General features: G+C 34.5%; 2 protein-coding genes across 3 annotated transcripts in view; both read right to left on the reverse strand.

The window, feature by feature from the left end:
• The window catches only part of LOC145979638 (clavesin-1-like), a 102,284-nt gene extending 95,915 nt beyond the window's left edge, over window positions 1-6,369 (reverse strand). Inside the window, exons 1-2 of the mRNA XM_083112603.1 lie at window positions 6,307-6,369; window positions 4,483-4,657 (exon numbers count right to left, since the gene is read on the reverse strand). Coding sequence (XP_082968729.1) covers window positions 4,483-4,657; window positions 6,307-6,369 — 238 coding nt within the window. The remainder of the gene's footprint in view (window positions 1-4,482; window positions 4,658-6,306) is intronic.
• LOC145979388 (glutathione S-transferase 1-1-like) overlaps window positions 6,045-15,332 on the reverse strand; it is a 93,963-nt gene continuing 84,675 nt past the window's right edge. Inside the window, exon 6 of one of the 2 annotated variants that reach the window (XM_083112257.1) lies at window positions 6,045-7,565. In XM_083112257.1, coding sequence (XP_082968383.1) covers window positions 7,410-7,565 — 156 coding nt within the window. In that variant the 3' untranslated portion in view covers window positions 6,045-7,409. The remainder of the gene's footprint in view (window positions 7,566-15,332) is intronic. The other variant, XM_083112256.1, reaches the window with a different exon arrangement.

Genomic DNA, 15,332 nt, shown 5'->3' on the forward strand with positions numbered 1-15,332 from the left:
AGAAGTACATTACGTATAATTTCTCTACGATACCATATACTTTATTATGACCACAAAAGTAATTTCTCTCGATTCTTGTCTATCAGAATCAGAGCCAGAAAGCAGTAGCTAGAAACTCCAAGTATTGCTGAGTAAAGATATTACATTAATCTTTGTGGGGCACCAGGTTAACAAACATCTTTGAGGAAGTAAAGATGTGAATCGACCTAGTGTTTACAAAAGCAATCCTTATAGGATAAATAGTGTGTATTATGGTAGATCAGTGTGAACAGAGTTGAGATACGTACGACAAGAGTGAGAGAGGTCAGTCTTTGTACAGCAGTCTATAAGGCCGATGTTGGTCCCTCACCATGAGTAGATGTGTTATTACTCTCTACCTATACATCGTCACCATAAGAACAATTCTACAATTTTACACGTTTCTGAGAGACTACGGAGATATTTAGCTTCTACTTGAATACAGGTATCTTCCTAACAACATGCCGATACAATGGTAGTGAGACCAAAATCCAATATAGTGTGTATTGAGTATTCATTGCCGTTCACTGCTATTCAAGTACAACCACTCGCATAAGAGTTATTCGCCAAGCGAGCGCCTGTGATGCAAGACGCTATCGCTACCCGTGGGACATCTAATGGTCCCGGGTTAAGATCCCTGCGTTCCTAATGGAACGGTACGATTATACCAAGCTGACGATAAGTATGTAAATGTTATTTTCGGTAATTTACGTTGAGAAAAAAATTAAAAAACATAATATAAAGTACTTGTTCAATAGATTTTGATTTGATATTATTACACAAAAACCTGAAAAAAAAACACAAAAAAATCACATTTGTTGTGAAAAACAGCCTCTCAACAGGAAACGAAACTTTTTTTAAAAAATTCTAGATGTTCTGTAACGGTTCTCAAATCAAGCAGAGTTAATATAACGCATTAGCATATCAACAATATATAAAAATTAATCAAATATAAACCTCACACTTTTCATAATATTTGACCCATATTATCTTGTGAACTGCGTTTGTTACCGAGGAAGAAAGAATTTAAGAAATATTTCCCGTTTTTTCCGTGATAGCACAAACATAAAAAAGCGACTTGATACATAGATCAAATGTTACAGGAAGGATTAAAGAGCCTTATAACTCACCATCATAATAACATTTTGTCCATGAATGCATACGAATTAATGCATCGAAGGGGAGAAAAATATTTTCAGAATAGTCTTAGGGCTTTCCGCAACGGTACAAAAATAATAAACGGGCTTAATAGAAAGTAATCACATAGAAGATTTTATATAAAGATTATTTAGATGCAAACCTCACACATTCGATAATATTTGGCCCATTGTTTCCTGTAAACTTCGTGTATCAGCGAAGAAGTAAGAACTAAATATTACTTCCCGGATTTTCCGTTACGGTACAAATATATAAAAAAAAATGCTTAATACAAAGTAATCATATAGAAAACTACTAAGACAAACACCTCACACATTCGATACTATTTAGCCAACAGTTTCTTGTGAAATTCGTGTCTCAGCGAAGAAGGTAAGAATTAAAAAATATTCCCGGGATTCCGTGACAGTACAAATATCAAAGACGGGCTTAATAGAGAGTAATCGGAAATAAATGTTTATTTAAAGATTACTTAGATGCAAAAGTCACACATTCGATAATATTTGGTCAACAATTTTCTTGTGAATTTCGTGTCTCAGCGAAGATGTAACAATAAAAAAAATCCGGATTTATTGAGGCGGTACAAAAATCATGAAGGGGCCTACTACAAAGCAATCACATAGAGTCTTTTATTTAAAGATTACTTAGATACTAACCTCATACATTCGATAATATATGATTCATAGTATGTTCTGAATTTCGTGTCTCAGCGAAGAAGTAAGAATTCTAAAATATTTCCAGAGTTTCCCGTGACCATACAAAAATAAAAAAACTAACTTAATAGAATGTAATGATATAGAAGATTTTATTTAAAGATTACTTAGATTCAGACCTCACACACTGGATAATATTTGATCCATAGTTTCTTGTAAATTTCGTGTCTCAACGAAGAAGAAAGAATTTTAAAGAAATCCTGGATTTTTCGTAAAGGTACAAAAATAAAAAGCGGGCTTAATAGAAAGTAATCACATACAAGATTTTATGTCTCAGCGAGGAAGTAAGAATTCAAAAATATTTTCCGATTTTTTCGTGACGATACAAAAATAAAAAACGAGATTAATAGAAAGTAAGAATATAGAAGATTTTATTTAAAGATTACCTTGATACAAAACACCCCACATTCCATATATTTGGTCTAAAGTTTCTTGTGAATTTCATGTTTCCGTGAAGAAGTAAGAATTGAAAAATATTTCTAGTGTTTTTCGCGACGGTACAAAAATGAAACATGGGCTTAATAAAAAGTAATCGGATAGAAGATTGTTTTAAAGATTACTTAGATAGAAACGTCACACACTCGATAATATTTGGTTAATAGTTTCTTGTGAAATTCTTGTCTCAACGAAGAAGTAAGAATTCAAAAATATTTCCATTCCTTTGCGTGGCGGTACGAAAATAAAAAACGGGCTTAATAGAATGTAATCAGATAGAATATTTTATTTAAACATTACTTAGATAGAAACCTCACACACTTGATAATATTTTGTCAATAGTTTCTTGTGAACTTCGTGTCTCAGCGAAGAAGTACGAATTTCAAAACGATCTTAACCGGAAATAAATATATAGATGATTTTATATAAAGATTACTTAGATACAAACCTGACACGTTCGATAATATTTGGTCTTAAGTTTCTTGTGAACTCCATGTTTCAGCAAAGACGTAAGAATTCAAAAATATATCCCGGGTTTTCCGTGGCGGTACAAAAATCAAAAATGTTCTTAATAGAAAGTTATCACATAGAGGATTTTATTTAAATATTTCTCATATACAAACATCACGCAAATAAAAAAAGGGGTTAATACAAAGTAATCAGACTTTTTTAAAAGATTTCTCCGATACAAACCTCACACACTCTAAAATATTTGATCAATAGTTTCTTGTGAACTTCGTGTATCAGCGAAAAAGTAAGAATTCAAAATTATTTCCAGGGTTTTCCGTGGCGGTACAAAATCCAGGAACGGGGTTAATAGAAATTAATCAGATTAATCAAATTAATCATTTTATTTAAAGATTACTTAGATACATACCTCACACACTCGATAATAGTTGGTCCATTGTTTGTTCTGAATTTCGTGTCTTAGCGAAGACGTCAAAATTCAAAAATATTTCCAGGGCTTTCCGTGGCGGGACAAAAACAAAAAATTTGCAAAATAGAAAGTAATTACATAGAAGATTCTAATTAAAAATTTCTTACATACAAACCTCTCACACTCGATAATATTTGGTCAATAGTTTGTTCCGAATTTCGTATATCAGCGAAGAAATAAAAATTCAAAAATATTTCCCCGGTTTTCCGTGGCGGTACAAAAATTAAAAATGGGCTTAATAGATAGAAATCAAACAGAATATTTTATTTAAAGATTACTTAGATAGAAACCTCAGAAACTCGATAATATTTTGTCAATATTTTCTTGTGATCTTCGTGTCTCAGCGAAGTAAGAATTAAAAAATATATTTCCTGGATTTTTCGTGAAGGTACAAAAAATCATAAACGGGCTTAATAGGAAGTAATTATATAGATGATTTTATATAAAGATTACTTATATACACACCTCACACTTTCGGTAATATTTGATCCATAGTTTGTTCCGAATTTCGTATATCAACGAAGAAATAAGAATTCAAAAATATTTCCCCGGTTTTCCGTGGCGGTACAAAAATTAAAAATGGGCTTATTAGATAGAAATCAAACAGAATATTTTATTTAAAGATTACTTAGATAGAAACCTCACACACTCAATAATATTTAGTCAATAGTTTCTTGTGAACTTCTTGTCTCAGCGAAGAAGTAAGACATAAGAAAATTTATCCTGCATTTTTCGTGACGGTACAAAAATCATAAACGGGCATCTTATGTGACAACATGCTCAAAAGTGAATATTTCTTGTTCGTTGTCTTTTGTGGGAAACACTCCCTTCCCCTTCATCACGAACTAATCCCCAAATGTAATCACCCATCATGGCACAGTCCCATCTTCCCTGGTATCTGCTTTCCATGAATTGAATGTCCTTATGAATGCGAATGAAGAATGTGTAATTTTACAGACATTCTACAGTCCAATTCTCTATATCTATCAGTTAGTGTCTTAACGTGATCGTCAAGAGCTTCACTTCTGTTGTGGACAAGAAATCCCTTCACCAAGTTGTGGAAGGCCTCCCAAGCATTTCTTTCCAGCTCGGTCATATTTTGTTTAAGTTCATTACTATTTAGCATGAAACGAATCTGTGGTCCTGTAAAAATGCCACCCTCAATTTTTGCCTCTGACAGATTAGGAAACATTTTTTCTATGTACTGTAGAGCATCTGACTCACTATCCAATGCTGTCACAAATTGTTTTGCCAACCCCAGTTTAACGTGCAGCGTTGGTAGGAGAATCTTCTCTCTGGGCACTAAAGCTGCGCTTATCACATTGCGTTTTCCTGGGATTAGCTCTGTTCTCTCAGGCCACACAGTTTGCTCGTAGTGCTTGCTTCTTGCTCGACTGTCCTAGAAACAGAGAAAACAAGAATACTTTGTATACCCACTTTGTAACCCAAGAAGGAAACCAATTATTTTGAAATCACCACACATGTCCTACTGGTGTTTCTCGTATTAGACTTTCTCCAACATCAACTTCACACTTCAGTATCTTTCCTTCAAGTGGCTGGAGTACGCGACTGGAATTCAAGGATACTGGTTGCCGTTGTGTAAAAGAACTGCCTTCAGACTACTTTTGGAACTGTCCATGAATAAACGCCATTGTTTTGGTTCGTACTGAAAGCGAATTGCACTAAAGAGACCACCTATATCAGAACAGTAGCACATCGACTTTTCCACAGCAAAAAAACAAGAAAACTCCTGGTGTGTCTTTCTGTATTTTGTTATTCTACAGGAAGGAAGTAGCAAGTTACACTCCTTCAGCCGTGAAGCTAAAAGTTCAGACTTATTTTTTTGGTAAATTCAGGTCTCGAATAAGGTAGCTCTTTCTGGTTCAGTAAATGGGGTTTCTTGCTATCCCCATCATCAGTAACAGGGTCACCAGAACTGTCCAAATCACTGCCTTCTTCTGCAAACGTGGTTTGGATAGGAGGCGATGGTATAGGAAGATCTTCACTGTGAGGAACAGGTGCTCGGGAGGATGGTATGTCAGGGTATTGTAGCTGACGCCTGTTCTTCCCTCTCTTCAAATGTGTCAGGTCGATCATGCAAAAGTAACAATCATCATGATGATTTGTAAATTCCCTCCACACTCGCGGAATCGCAAACGGCATGCATTTTCCTGCTACCACGCAACCAATGTTCCAGCGTCGACCTGCAGTTACTAAATTAAGGGACTGATGTGTAATATTAATGTATTCTGTCCATTTCATTGTATTGGTTTAGCTATTTTTCATTGTTATACTGTTCGTTATATATGTAATTTACTGGGTACTGACTGTACTGTGTTTGTAATTTTATGTTGTTCTACATAATACATATTACATATAGGCTACACGTTGCACTTTGAATAAGAAATAATAAACGACCCATATTATCCTAAAAACTGACATTAAAGCAAAACCAATGTCATATTCGTGTTCAGCGGGTGCAAATTATGAAAATAAGACTGAAAAATAAACATAAGCAGAAAGTTCATGAAAATTTGTAACAAGATCATAGTGTATGAAATACATTTTAGATAAATCTATTCACTTCCCAGTTGTACGTAATTTTGAATAACCTTCTTCCCCTTTTAAGTTCGTCTTTTTATTCGATATTCGACCTACAGTTTAAATTAGGATATGAACCTCTCAATCGAATTCAGAACACCTGGATTCAAAGTAATAACATATGTAAGCCACCGAAACTTTTCATTCGAATACAATACATCCATTTGAAGTAACGTCTTAACATCAACTACTGGACATTAGCTTTCGAGCAAGTCACGCTGAATAATAAATGTCAGGATAGTTTTAATACCTCTTGAATGCACAACTGCTTCAATGTAATAGATGAACAAATAATATTATACCTAAATAAGAAATTTCGTTTTGTACAAGCCCTAAATTATTTAATTAACTAACGTTTCCATCTTCAAGAGCTAAGAATACATTGAAATCTAATGTTACAAAATATAAATCTTCAAAGATTTGAGTAACAGATCAGACAGGGAATACCACAATCATCCGACCCAAAAGAGGAACATCTTTATTTGTCAAATGACTTTGAATGTCTGTCATTCACGCTATAATAATCCATCGGTCAATATATTTATAATACAGCAACATTAATTCCATTCTGAATCTGTAAAAATGCAGCAGGTCTGGTAAAAATATTACTACCTTATATTAGCATTAGGTATGTGTTTTGAGTATTTGTGTTCGTTGTTCTTTATATATGCATATTGCAACACTATTCTTTCACATCTTGTTGATAGGTTCACATACATATAGAAATGCATGCTTCAATGCAAGAGCGTGGTTCTACATTTCGTATCAGATAATTGTCTTATGATAGACGCAAGAAAAGTGTGGATTTTTTGTAAAGTAGAGTGCACGACGGATCAGGCATTGTGCTTTTTTTTGCCTGTGGTTAATTAATCCATACCTGCTGTGAAATACGACAAGTTTCCAAAAAATGCATCACTAAAAATATTCACAATTTTCAGTATCAAATACCAAAGAAATTAATCATGCGAAGGAAAATTTGTCATATTTCAAATTCGATTACAATGATCGTTACGAATAATATTTCATGCTTGCTATATATCAACTTATATCAACTTTAGTTTTTGAAATCTTGATGCTTTCACATATTTAATAAACTGGCTGACAGTATGTAATGAATTGATACAATAAGACACATAAGTATTACCAAGCAAATTATCCATCACCATATGTATCCTCCTTGTATCATTCAACGAGAGTTTCAAGAATTGAGACAGTCGTCAAACAAGCTGCTGACTGACAACCTCTGACTTAGCTTACGCAAAAATCTAGTCCTTACAAACGCGTAGGATGAAACAAAAGTGTTAATGGAAATAGTATGGACAATTTGCCTAGCAATACTTGTGCCTCCCATTGTACGATGCAGTCTGACAAATTTTTTTCTGCACACAGTGTTTCATGTTGTTTATAAAGTTTATAATTATTGTTGTATTCCAATTCCCTGAGAGTCATAAACTTCAGAAAATCTTTTTTCAGAAAATGTGAAAGACATTTTGGTGCATGTAACATATATTAATAAAATTAAGTGTCATACTATTGTTCATTTTTCTGTGTTAAGTATAATAGTTAAAACAGCAAGCTTTATTCATGTCTTCTCTAAGAAGAAATGCGCCATCTTCATTTATTCTCTTGTAATCAGGAATGAGTCTTCTGCAGTTCTTCATCCAGCGCACAACGTTCACCAGACATGATACGTCGATGCCCAAAACCTGAAGAAAAAAAACATGCTTGCAATAATTGGCGCCAAAAATTAGGAATTCAATAATCTGGTCCCCTCGCCTTAAACCAAGGAGCACAGCGTATAAAATGCAATTAATTTCTTTATTCTTCTTCTTGCGATATTCGAAACTACTTTATAGTAACTAATGATGTTTAAGTTATATTTGGCCATTTTATGTTGACAAAAGTTATTATGATCCACTACTAACTTAAACAGTGCTAATGCACAAGTTTTAGTCACTACAACTGGTTTGAGAACTAATAACCTGCTAAAGTGTTAAATCTGGACAATTAGACCTCAGACTCCTCCTTCAGCAGTATTATTGTCTCGATGTGATGGGCGACAGTCAGCTGGCTTTGTTTACAAACATGTCGGCTTCCGCAACAATAACAAGTACACGTACTGTACTGCCACCATGTATTAAACCATTCGGCTTTTCCTTTTGATATAAACTTGTTACACATTATAGCATGGCAAGTTTAACAAAGAAAAACAATATGCATTGAATTAAGCAGCAAATATAACAACTTACTTTGTACAGTTCCTACAAGAGTAGTGGAAATTGGTTGTTTCTAAGCCATACTTTGTAGGTATGCATTTGTAGCCTCTTTTTTTTACCAATTCAATATCCGTTTTTGACATATTTTGACAATTTTTTGTCGATGTTTTAGCGTTTAGCGATGTTTTAGTAAAATTTCCCTTTTTTCCCACTCATACTTGGTAGGTATATCACGACCTTCCGTGATATAACTTAACCTATTCATTTTATTACGTGCTAAACTACACGAGAGCCTCTACGTGCTTTGACCTACTTTAGAGTAGTGGTATTGGACCGGTTCTACAACCGAAAGTGAGGCTCGAAGTAAGACTCGGTGAGGCTCGCCTTAATGGTTTGCTCTTGTAAGGCATAAGCCTCATTTTCTCGCAGTGTTGCCAACACCTTACTCGATCACGATCTTACGTGATATAACTTAACCTATCTTACGATTTTTTTACGATCTTCAGTGATATAACTTAACCTATCAATTTTTTTTATTTGCACACCGAACTAACTTACATTATATTTTATATAACCTAAAAAAAAGTGTTGATTTTTTTTAGTATGTGGCAACTTTTTTTTACGAATTTTTTTAAAAACTGCTCCGACCCTCTCGTTCTTCACGTCGTACGCGAAGGACTTCTCGGCGACCAGGATGACGCTGCACACGGTGTCCTCGGGCAGCGCGTCGTGGAAATCGCAGACGACCTTGATGTTGGTGCAATCGTTGACCACCACCTGCTTCCGCTTCGTCGTGTTGATGACGGACATGGGTCTGTGGGTTATGAATTCGCTGGGCGTGTAGTACATGTCGACGTTTCCCTCGGTCCTGCGTTTGTAAGCCGTGTAAGCTTCGTAAAGTTTGAGGTAATCATCTTTGGTCATGTCGAGGTTGTAATTTTCGCGCGGGAACACTTCGTTCCTCCCATTCTTGAGATAAACGTTTTTGATCTTGCAGTCGTCGAACTTGCTGGAATCTTTTTCCTGATTCTTGTCCCTCCCGGTCTGAAAGAGTACAATGACGAAATCTGGCATGTCGAACTGTATGTTGTTGAACTGCGTCGTCACGTCGAATTCCATGTGACTTCCCGACGCTATTTCTGCACGCACTGGTAACCGTGAAAGTGAATGGGCACCTGTGGACTTTTCAAGTCCGAGAAGAATCCCGGAAGCAGACGCATGGGAAAGACCACCATGTGACTTCTCGTCGATATTTTGGTTCCCGCTTCGAATCCTCCCGCCTGATAGTATGCTGCGTCCGTTTTGGAAAATTTTAATATTCCCACTGCCGTCGACGTGATGCCTGGATAATCGATTCTGTCGATGACGGTGTTGTGTTTCCTCACCTCCACCTGCGAGAACAGGTGAGGCACGAAGTTGTCCACGAGTTTTTAGGCACTTGCCTTAGAAGTGAGTTGTAATGTTCTCTTCCCCTCTTCTCTTGTGAAAGGCTATGCTGTTGTTTTAGACACTTGTCTTAGGGTGAGTTGTTGTATTTTTTTGCCCGAAATACGTATAGCTCGGTGGCCCCCAAACAGAATTTTTCTAAGTCTTACCGTTTCCAAGATAACCCCACTTCCGGTCGCCATTTTGGATTTCCGAGCATATGTTCACCTGCGAGAACAGGTGAGGCACGAAGTTGTCCACGAGTTTTTAGGCACTTGCCTTAGAAGTGAGTTGTAATGTTCTCTTCCCCTCTTCTCTTGTGAAAGGCTATGCTGTTGTTTTAGACACTTGTCTTAGGGTGAGTTGTTGTATTTTTTTGCCCGAAATACGTATAGCTCGGTGGCCCCCAAACAGAATTTTTCTAAGTCTTACCGTTTCCAAGATAACCCCACTTCCGGTCGCCATTTTGGATTTCCGAGCATAGGTTCTATTCATACTTTGTCTCACGTATAGGTGTACATGATGAATCCGCAAACAGATTTTTCCTAAGTCTTACCGTTTCCAAGATAACCCCACTTCCGGTCGCCATTTTCGATTTCCGAGCATAGGTTCTATTCATATTTTACTCACGTATAGGTGTACGTGATGAATCAGCAAACAGATTTTTCCCAAGTCTTACCGTTTCCAAGATAACCCCACTTCCGGTCGCCATTTTCGATTTCCGAACATAGGTTCTATTCATACTTTTTCTCACGTATAGGTGTACGTGATGAATCAGCAAACAGATTTTTCCCAAGTCTTACCGTTTCCAAGATAACCCCACTTCCGGTCGCTATTTTCGATTTCCGAACATAGGTTCTATTCATACTTTTTCTTACGTATAGGTGTACGTGATGAATCCGCAAACAGATTTTTTGCTAAGTCATGAATTGGAGGGTTCTATGACAACCTATATTAATTCTCGTAAGAGAACAGAAAACACAAAAAAAAACAATACTGTGGTCACTACAACAAATAGTCTTCTTCAACCCCTATCCAACATCATCCTAACTAGAACCATGTAACTATCTACCATCTGTTAGATGTTTTGTGATCTAAGTGGTGCTTTGTTTGTGTGTAAAAAAAAAAGTAGAACACCTCTCGGCAAGTGAGCCTGCAAGGTAGACAGGTTGTACTGACTAGGGGTGATGCTGATTTTGTTGCTGCCGACTTTGATTGTGTTGTTATGCACCGTCACATTGGGTATCAGGTACATGCTGTAGAATGCACGAAGAGCAATTGATTTAGGATAGATGATGTCGTCGTGCAACACGAGACCGAAGTCTCGCTGGTGAGATGGAATACTCCCATAGTGCTTCAGGTGCCACAATGCTTTTTGAAAATCCTCGATCGTAGGGTTATTTATTTGAGACAGAAAAGTAGTGTAATTGGTACTACTATAAACCCGATAAATGAAGAGGTCTTCGACTGAATAGAAATACTTAAAACTAAGGCAAAATGTCTATAAAATTTCATTTCTACTGTGTAAAACCTACGATTTTTGTAAAAAAAAAAGCTTCCGAGAAAAGATGACCCCCTCAAATTGATGTGGCTAAACCTAAATTTGCTAAAATTGCTGTTTATAAATTTGTTAAAAATATGGCTTTTCTCAATATTGTTTTAACTACACTTAAAACTAGGCCAAGATGCTCTTAAGAGTTTTTTGATTATAGTGTGCTATTTTGTCTAATCCAAGATTTTTGTAAAAAAGCCCACGGGAAATTCCCGTAAAAAGTATAATTCTTCTGGAATTTCCCGTAAAAAGTATAATTCCACGGGAATTTCCCGTAAAAAATATAATTCCACGGGAATTTCCCGTAAAAACAAAATTCTCGGGAATTTTCCGTTTTTTTTTCTCAGACCGAGTTTAGCTACATCTATAAAAGCTGGATCTAACTATAATAGTTAATATTGTGAGAATAGTTGAAGAGTACACACGTGTTGTTCCAGTGCTCCTCATATTATAGCTCTGTTTGGTTTGATATACTGAATTTCTTATTATTTATATTAAACATATTTCTAATATATTGAACAAGAATCTTATATTTTATATAAAAGAGTTTGATATTTGATACATCTTGTTGTAATTAGTTTATATTTAGAGTTTTGGCTTGTCGCTGTTGCAATCTGTTTCTGTGTGTTATACAAGATCAATACACATTAGGTCATTGCCAGTGCTGACATGCAATTGTGGTAGGTCAGTGCTTCTGAAGATCAATATTTATTCTATCTTCGTGCACGTAAGCCATTGGCATTACAATTTGTCATAGTTTTATTAAGTATAGAATTTTGATTTAAACCCCAAGAAATCTGATATAATAAACCTACGATAAAAATTAATAATATTAACATATTAAATATATACAATAATTATATAAAGTACACTGCTGAACCCAATTCATATTTTATATTAAATATAGAGTTTAATTTAAACCCCAAGAAATCTTATAACTAATAACAAAAATGACAAATCAAAAATATTGATATTGTGATCAATGCAATATGAATATTTCTAGCTCTAATTGGGCTAGGCACCAAATGAATTGTAATCCAGACAAATATAGAACTCCCACAAAAATTTGCCCAAAATGTCATAGAAAATATAGTCTGGAATATTTCTTATATAAACATAAAAATAATTGTTCTGCACAGTTTTCTACATCTTCATCTGGTCTAAAAAGAAAACTTGAAACACCTATTAATTAAAAACCAGCAAAGCAGCCACGCTATGCACCTATTCATAGTAGTTTTAATGATCAACTAAGTGATTACCGTTTTATATCAGACCCAAAATGTGATATTAAGAATTTTTTGAAGAATATAAATTCTGATGTGCAGGATATTCTAAATAAACAAAATAGCTCTTATAAATTATCTTTCAAATTATTTACACAATATAAGAAACCGAATGGAACAAAATTTACACCCCCCCACATAACAGAAACTGTAGCTGTTTATTCAAATAGAAATTTAAACAAAATAATACGCAGTTTGATAGAGCAATTAATTATTAAACACACTGAATTTGCTGCAAAAGAATCCGGATGGAGTTTATGTGGAAGTCCACACAAGTTATATATTAATATTTCTAAATTTAACACACTACAAGGTTCGACATATGTGCCATTACCTGCTAATATTAAAAACAAAAGAGCCGTGGTTAACATAGAAAATAATGATCAGAAATGTTTTTTGTGGTGTATTTTAGCTGCTTTGTATCCAGTTTTAAGGCAACCTGAGAGAATAACTTATTATAAACAATATGAACACAATTCTGATGATGCTATGGAGGGCTTAGAATATCCAATGTATGTTCAGAATATTGATAAATTTGAAAAAAAGGCCAGAGATATCAATGGTAAACCATTATCTATTAATGTATTTATTTGTTCTACTGGTGCTGGGAATTGCTTGATAGAACCTCTGAGAATTAGTACACTTGATGATAATTTTGCTGTTCCGATTGATTTGCTTTTAATTGAGGGGGATGGCACATACCATTACACTTTGATACATAATCTTGAAGCTTTAGTAAGAAAACAAATAAATAAATCTAAAACAATATACAAGTTGTGCCGAAGATGTTTAACTGTATTTGATGGTAGAAAAATAATAAATGGTGTTCGTGAAAAAAATGCAGAAATTGCTAAAAACAAATTAGTTGAACATTTAAAATATTGTGGGAACTATAAACCTGTTCATATGGTGATGCCTAATCCAAGTGAAAATGCCAAATTTAAAAAATTTGAAGCTTTGTTGGAACACCCAGCATATATAGTTTGTGATTTTGAATCAAACCTCAAACCCCTTGCATTCTGCAACCCAGATCTTGATGAATCTTCAATTACATCATACCAGTTACATGAACCTCCTAGTTTTTGTTATATAGTTATACGGGATGGTGTTGCTAGTGAACCACAATTATACATGGGACCAAATGCTATCAAAGAATTTGCACATAGAATAGAAAATGAGTGCCATGATATAGCATCTAATATTTTATTAAAATCAAGGCCTATAATGTCTTTAACAGAAGAACAAATTGAAAATTTTAAAAATGTAAAAAAATGTCTGGTATGTAATTGTAAATTTTCAGATACAAATATCAAGGTGAAACACCATTCCCATACAAGTGGTAAATTTTTAATGGCTCTGTGTAATAACTGTAATATTAAGATCCAGAGACCAAAATTTGTCCCGATATTTTGCCATGGTGCATCTAATTATGATTTACATCATCTGATCAGGTACGAGGGGTTTGACAAGCAGAATTTAAATATTTTAGCAGAAAATGATGAGAAATATATAGCTATTAGCAAGATAATTAAAGTTAATGGTGTTCCTATTCACTTAAGATTTCTTGATTCATATAGAATTTTGTCGGCTAGCTTGGTTACTCTGGCCAGTCAATTATCTGATGATCAATTTAAAATTACTTGTGATACGTTTCCAAATCAGGACTTGAAATTAATTAGGCGAAAAGGTGTATACCCATATATGATTATGTTACTGATTTTTCTAAATTTGATGAGTGTGCTTTGCCACCACAAAAAGCATTCTATAGTAAACTCAGGGCATCCGAAATCACTGATGAAGATTATCACCATGCTCAGTTGATGTGGACCAATTTAAAATGCCAGACATTTGGTGATTATCATATGGCATATTTAAAACTTGATGTAACTCTTTTAGCCGATATACTTCAGGCATTTAGAAAATCTTCAATAGAAAATTATAAGCTAGATCCAATTTATTTTTATAGTGCTCCAGGTCTAGCATGGTGTGCAATGTTTTGAAACACTAAAATGGAGTTAAATTTAATCCAAGATCAAGATATGTACTTGTTTATGGAGCAATGTATAAGAGGAGGCATGGTGCAATGTTCTCAGATATATGACAGAGCTAATAATAAATATATTTCTGATTATGATCCAGAATTGCCATCAAATTATATACTTTATGTGGATGCTAACAATTTATATGGGTATGCTATGATGGATAAATTGCCATATGCAGGGCTTGAGTGGGTTGAAAATTTTAGTATTGAAAATCTTCAGGATTTTGATGACAGTTATTATGGCTTGTTCTTAGAGGTTGATCTGATAATTCCTGAAGATTTACACAACAAGTTTTCTGACTTGCCCCCAATTTCTGAGGTTGAGTGTTCACCTAATTCTAAACAAAAAAAGCTAATGATGACTCTGGATCCAAAACAGGATTATGTAATATATTACAAAAACTTGCAGTTTCTGATGCGTCATGGTGTTAAAGTAACTAAGGTTGGCAAAGTTTTGAGGTTCAGGCACTCAAGATGGTTGAAACCATATATTGATACGAATACCGAGCTTCGAACATCTGCAGTAAGCCAATTTGATAAAACTTTGTTTAAATTAATGGTAAATTCAGTATATGGCAAAACAATAGAAAATGTTAGAAAGCATAGTGATGTTAAATTAGTTACCGACCCAAGCCGGAGCAAGAAATTAGTGGCAAAGCCGAATTTTAATTATAGAAGAATTTATGATGACAATATGGCACTTTTTAATATGAAAAAAACAAAAATTAAGTTTGATAAACCTATTTATGTAGGGGCGGTGATATTAGAATTAGCCAAATTACATATGTTAAAACTTTATTATGATGTGTTGAAACCTTTTTATGGTGATCGTGTAAAACTAATGTACATGGACACAGATAGTTTTATTCTTGATATTCAAACAGAAGATGTTTATAAAGATATATCACATCCTGAATTAATTAAATATTTTGATACTAGTGAACATTCAAAAATTC

The sequence above is a fragment of the Lepisma saccharinum genome, chromosome 26 (genome assembly GCF_977018435.1).
Source record: "Lepisma saccharinum chromosome 26, izLepSacc3.1, whole genome shotgun sequence".
Taxonomy (NCBI): domain Eukaryota; kingdom Metazoa; phylum Arthropoda; class Insecta; order Zygentoma; family Lepismatidae; genus Lepisma; species Lepisma saccharinum.